General features: G+C 39.0%; 1 protein-coding gene across 1 annotated transcript; it reads right to left on the reverse strand.

Annotated features, from left to right (window-relative positions):
• Positions 1-546: 546 nt before the first annotated feature.
• On the reverse strand, positions 547-6,358 carry mpv17l (MPV17 mitochondrial membrane protein like). The gene is made up of 4 exons (XM_084744038.1): positions 5,558-6,358; positions 3,734-3,804; positions 1,865-1,894; positions 547-1,041 (listed from the first exon to the last, which is right to left on the reverse strand). The coding sequence occupies exons 1-4, from the start codon at positions 5,862-5,864 to the stop codon at positions 826-828; spliced, it is 624 nt and encodes a 207-aa protein (XP_084600164.1). The 5' UTR covers positions 5,865-6,358; the 3' UTR covers positions 547-825.
• Positions 6,359-6,785: the final 427 nt, after the last annotated feature.

Here is a 6,785-nt window from a genome sequence, read left to right on the forward strand (position 1 = left end):
TCCAAAACAAAATGTCTCAACAAGTTGCTTGCGTGTGAATATTCCTGATGCCATGAGTAGGAATTTTAATAAGTTAACCTTTTACTCTAGAAACTCAATAAGGACAAAATATCCACAAATACTAGTGATATCCAAATGTGTAAACCATATTTACTCAAATAAAAGCCGTAATGTCCAGGGTAGTGGACATTGGGAAAAACAACTCTTTGTGGATGTTATATTATGTGCATGCCAACTAAGAATTAAGTATATTTCCATCATTTTAATTTATTAAATTCAACCTACTTGTTCTGAAATGTAATTTAAAGTGTTATCATCCAGTTTCAGTCACTGTCTCAGGAAAACCGTATTTTCTGGTAACATACAAGCTCAACACGATGTCATGGCTGCAGCAAATTTCTCAACAACTTGCGTGCTTGTGAATATTCATAATCTCCTGAGAAGGAATTTTAATAATTTAACCCTTTACATGGAACTTCTATTAGGACAAAATCTCTACAAATACTAATAAAATCCAAATGCATTTACCAAATTTCCTCAAGTCAAAATATTCAGCACAGGAGGAAAATATCAACACTTCAGCAACTTCTAATTATGTTATTGGTCATATCAGTGCAACCATCAGATTCCATTGCGAGTGCCGTGTGCGTATGTGACAGATAAATGTACTCAGTGACAATGATTTTCTTTTCCAACCAGTGACCTGCTCCTCAGATCCTCAGCTCTCTGTGGTTTCTCTCAGTTTCTGGGTGCAGTTAAGCAAAAGTGGAAACTCCTCTAAACCTCAAAGGCCTGAAAGACAGAAACATCCTCCTCCTGCTCCCTTCAGTTTTCTCTCTGGATCTTCTGCTTTTTTCGGGCCAGCCTGGCCTCGCGCATCTCCTCCAGGGTCTTACGGGGGTCCATGACGAAGGCCAGAGCCACGGCGGCGGTGCCATCGCCGCTCTGCCGAGAGAAGCACAGGAAGGTGGCCCAGAGGAAGGCGCAGCAGCCCATGAAGGCCGTCCGCATGTACAACGGCATCAGGACAAAGTTCAGAAACTGTGGAGACGCAGTGAGATGAGAGGGCAGAAAACAGGCTGTGAAAATGGTTAAGAAACTGTATAGACATGCATGCTATGTCATGTCTAATACAACTCTGTAAGTTTAAGGTCTAACTATTTCTTATTTGTATCAAATTCATGCATCAAGCTGACAGTCTGTCTGACAGGCTGACCCAGGTTAAAAAATACCAAAAACACCCGGGACTCAATGTGAGATTACATGCAATAACCGACCAGAGCTTGCAAAGGTTCATAGTGTGAAAATATAAAGCTGCATACGTACATGTGTTCACACTGAAAATGACTTGACACATACATAAATAGTTTGACTCTCTGAAGAATGATTTATTTGACTTAAACATTCAGTGTCACTTAGATAAATGGAATTATGTTGATTCAATTTAAAAATATCTAGTGTGAATCACTATCAGGTTTATCAGTTTTGTTTAATCTCCTGCATGAAATAATGAGTGTCAGATTAATCTCTTAATGGTTGGACTAAAAAAAGTAGGTTGAATTTTTAACTTAAACAAAGTCATACAGGTATTTACAGGTATTAATTTAAAAAGTACTCAATCTCAGAGGTATCTCCTCTTCATCAGTACATCATCAGTATAATTAGAGTTTGTCACCCGCCTATGTTAAGATGATTTAGATGCGCTTTGACAGTATAACCTGTCAATATCACACCAATAATAACATTTTGGATTTCAGTTCAGGTCTTCTAAATAATCTTCCTTTTTTAAATCTATTAAACAAAAAACACAAGTCAGATATACAAATAGTTTATGCACAAAGCAAGAAATTGTTTTGATGTTTACCTGCATGAATGGCCAGTACATGAGTCCAGTCTGAAAGTGAAAATAGGATATGATGAGTTTCTTGAAGACATAAAGAACAAATTCATGCAAAATCTATTATTATGATTTACATGCAGTGAGGATATTTATAGTTTTGATTAAATGCCGGAAATGTGGAAGTGGCAATAATTGCTTGATCACAAACTTCCCGTTTAATCTTCTTTGATTAAATGCCACACACATTGGGCTTTGAGTGCATTTTAGGTTTATTAGTATTTTTAGGATGATTAGTTTCTTGGACTGAATAACAAAGTCATTTTCATGTCTGTGTCAGCGCACTGGAGATCATCTGTCTTTAAAGGTCAGTAGGATCTATCCGAGCTGTCCTTAAACGCACCAGAAAGAGAGCTGATTGTTGAGTCTCACTCCCAGGATGTCAGATACCGATGTTTTGAGTTGGTAGCACAGCACATAATGAGAAAATAAGGAAATATGGCAGAGGGTTGCAGTGTCTCTGCAGATACAGACACCACTACACACTTCTAGTGGGTCACTAAGTGAAAGTCGAATAAGTAATCATTTCTTTGTCCTTTCTATGTCTGAACACACAGGGAATCTGATCATATATAACAAAACAAAGCTAATTTAACAGGCCAGAATTAAGTCCTGCAGTGCTCCTTTCAGTACCGTGGACAGCATCACTTGGCCAGATGTGCCATTTGATTTCTCTGTAGTGGGTGGGCTGCACAATTGGGTAAAAAAAAGTCATATTATGATCATTTTGACTGAGATTGCAATAGGCAATATGCTTAGTACAAAATGATCAGTTTTGCATCACAATTTTCATATTCACTGGGAAAAAAAACACTATTAAAATCATGATGATGTGATATTTCTTGAGTTCTGAAACAAACAAACATGTTTTCATTCATCTGGAGAAAAAGATTTTTTGGTCACATCATATATGCAGCACTATAGTACCATTCTGATATAGTTTGTGTTAATTGCAAAGCAACATATTTGAAATTTCTCTAAATTTACCTGCAAATAGACCACAAATTTCATGGTAAGTATGTGGTCATTTGGATTTTTTTTTTCCTTGGAATTAACTGCAAATTTACCCCAAAGTACCACTAACTATGTGAAAGTTGTACTTCCTAAATAACCATGAGATTTGGGGTAATTTGGAGGTACTTTGTGAGTAATTTCTAAGAAATTTCAAATATATTACTCTGTAATTACCATCTATTTACCATGAAATTATGGGACCTGGAAATTGAAGCGTTACCTCCTGAACTATTTTACCATCGACCCTGTGAGTGTTGGTGTGGATGAGCAAAAGAAAGAATGGAGAAAAGAGTGTCTGTGGCTACATTTAGAGCAGACAGGTGCTGGTGATCAGAGCAGAGGAATTAAAGTTTAGCAGTGATGTTGTCTAGTGGCAGAAAATGTACAGTTTGTCCAGGAGTAAAACCCAGAGAAGATCAAGAAGTTCCAGTGTCTTTCTTCCATGCTGCTGGGAAAAGTGAAGAAAGAGTCTGTGGGATTACTGTGGAGCAAACTCTGCTCTGCACAGGTTACAAAATGTGGATAAACTACATTTTCAGTGCCTGTTCACTGGGCGCCACCGAATATCTGTATATGTACCAGGACCATTAAAGCTGCATGACACTGTGCTTTACATTTGGCAGGATTTCAGCTCCTGAACGCCTTGAAACAGGATTGAATTACCCGGCTGGCTCCCAGCCAGGCAGGCATCGTGCCCACAGTGCAAAAGCAGCAGTGGGACAATCTAGGTTAATCTGGTTGTGAGCTCGCCTCGCTGTGTGCAGTGTGTGAAGGGAAGGTGACTTTCCTCTGCTTGATGCTGCTGGCCGAGGCCTGCCTTACCTTCCAGGTGTTGAAGAATTTCTCTCTCCAGTCCTCAAAGATGTCCTCCTTCCCCTCCAGGAAGCTCACCCCTGCAGGACAGAGGAAACATTTACACACGGTTTGGGTGGATAGCCAATCTAAAATGTGTAATGACTCCTCATCTTGGCCCATGTGATGTTTGATAGAGAGAAAACTTTAATAGATGTTATAGTATAGAATAGTTTTATCTATTAAAATTAATACATTCACTATCATGTGCAAAATTACTTTTTATTACTTGTCAATATTCCTGCCAATATTACTTTCAATGACATTGCCAATACCCCTTTTCTATTTGGTATATTTTAGCTTACTTTTTGACTTAATTTATATTACTTCTATTGTTATTCTATTAGGCACTGTTGCTTTGCATTTACACTTTATATTTAATACTCTAATGTTTTCTATTGGTTTTATTCTACGTTACTGTAAATTTGGAGCAATCTCTAGCACAAAAAATTCCTTAAAGATGAACAAAGTTCTATCTTATCTTATCTTGACTGCTCTTAAAATTTCTAGTATTTATTTTCCAAACACATCCAAACTTATAAACCTGAGTTCTACTAACTTTAGGTCTTTTAACTTGAAATGATGAGTTGAATGAATGTACTGTAAGAGAGCAATCAACCAATTAAACTAAGTTTCTAAAGAAACATAATCAGAATTTTAACAGTTTTTCCAGCATGCATTGTTTGTGTGTTAAAACTCTCCAGAGACCTTTCTTTCTTGTTTGAATAAAATGAAAGATGAAAACTTTTATGTCTGTCTCTGATACACTTAGTTATGGTTACTTGTTTTCACAATAATAAAATCACCACAAACTAGAGCTTGACCAATTTACTATTTTTTTAAAGAGTATAATGCAAATTATTTTTACTTGTTAGTTAAATAGGTAGCATTTTTAACCACCTCTGAGAGATCAATGTAAAAAACGTGTTTACATGCAATATTCTGTATATTATGAAGAATTAGGGCTCCAACTAACGATTATTTACATCACTGACAAATCTGTCGATTATCTTCTTGATTACTTGATTAGTTGTTTGGTCCATAAATGTCAAAAAATGCTGAAAAATGTCAATCAGTCTTTCCCAAAGGCTAAGATTACGTCTTGTTTTGTCACAAATCAAAGATATTAAGTTTGCTGTCATAAGGGAGCAAAGAAACCAAAAAAATTCACATTTAACAAACTTAAAACAATTAATTGATTATCAAAATAGCTGACAATTAACTTAATAGTCAATTAATAACAGATTAATCAATTAATTGTTAATTAATTAAAGAATACTGGTTGATATATTGAGATATATATGCCAATACCTCCAAAATTCTGCAACTCACACCCAAAAGATCTAGATGGATAAACAGTACAGACCAGAGGAAAAACGTGTTTTTGATTTTGAGGGTGAACTGTCCCTTTACATTTTGAAAACTTCCTGATGGTGGCGCTAGAGGAAGGTTCAGGAAGTCATCAAGAACATTACAGGAACCATGAATATATACAGCTGAGACTATGGAAACATGGCTGCTTTCACACCAACTATCCCTTTAAGAGTTTGAGTTGAACTAAAAAAAACTCTATTAAAGTAAGTTGCCTTGAAATTTTTAGGTTTTTATTTTTGTTATTTTTGTTATTTTTTTTACTTTTTCGTTTTTACAGTGTTCTTCTTCAAGTGCACACCTTCTCCATCCAAACTGGCACAGAGAGTGTGTCTGCACTTCGCCTAGAATGAAACAAACTGTATTTTTTTTGTGTCTGTGCTTCAGATGCTGGTTTGCTGAGTTGAAATCAGGTTATCTCACCTGTGTAGAAGACACTGGTGGCCAAAGGCGACGCGAAGCTTTGGTCCAGCAGGAGTTTTCGGAAAACCATCCCGGCGGACTTCCCAGGAAACCGCCTCTCCAGGGCTCGGAGCCAGAAGTAATTAAAGTTTCCATGGAAACTAATTGCCACGATGGCCACGTTGCGAGTGTGTCTCCAGTCCAAGCGCTCCTTCTGAGCGATGAGCTGATGGACAAGGTCACCGCCGGCGAATAAGCACCCGTACAAAGTGACATTGGCCAGCCAGGGGAACCGTTTGGCGGCTTCTTTCAGGACAGCTCTCCTCATTTTGGCACCAGGTGGGAGAAGCTGGCGCCTAAAAGTGATGCTGGACTGAGCTAAATGGCTTTAAGTCAGCAGTCACAGCGCGAACATAGCGGTTAAATGAATTTGACTAGGCCCCGGTGTCAGTCGGCTGGCCGGCAATCCATCCGTGCGCGGTAATCAGGGAGGGATTAGACGTTTCCACCACCGGCAGCAGGAACATCACACATTATTAAATCCCAGATAACTAACTAGAAATGTAAAATCCAACAGAAAGTTTCTTAAACACTCTCACTGTCGGCATCTTCGCGCTGTGCGTAAAACCTGCCATGGCTGGTCACTTGGAGAGGGCGCGCGTCCTGGAGATATCCGTGCGTAAAATGCGTCCAGTCATTCTAGACAATATAAGGGAAGGAGAATCTCGTGGGGAAAATGCCCCTGTGGAACATGAATGTGAATCTAGTTCATTCTGTCTGCTCGGACTCGGCGTGCCGGTGAATCAGGTGCCTCTCCAACAAATCCTGCGGGTCAAGCGCTAATCTGAGGGAGGATTGTCCCCGCCAGGCTGCTCAGACGTAGATCCCGGCCACCGCCGCTGCCGTCCAACTGCGTCACTGATATCAGCAGCAGTAGGTTACTGAGCAGAGCTCTGTTCAGACGCGCTTCGGCCGGTCCACGCACCGTCAGATCAGCGATGCACAGCTGAGCGCACTCACTGCTCTCTCCTGACCTGCACAATTCACACTACAGCAAAATAGAACTAAGGATTTCTAGTGAATAGATTTCTGATGGATACATGACCTGATTTCATATTTTTGGAAATCTGTGCGTTATTTTCACTTGTGTGCCTGCTCACCTGGAAGCTTCACTGATGTTGAATACTTTTAAGGTAAAACTTTAAGACTGACTCAGTAGATCAGTTCTCTTGCTCTACAAGTGGATCTT

This window comes from Lutjanus erythropterus, chromosome 19, assembly GCF_056507025.1.
Source record: "Lutjanus erythropterus isolate fLutEry1 chromosome 19, fLutEry1.hap2, whole genome shotgun sequence".
NCBI classification, from domain to species: domain Eukaryota; kingdom Metazoa; phylum Chordata; class Actinopteri; order Lutjaniformes; family Lutjanidae; genus Lutjanus; species Lutjanus erythropterus.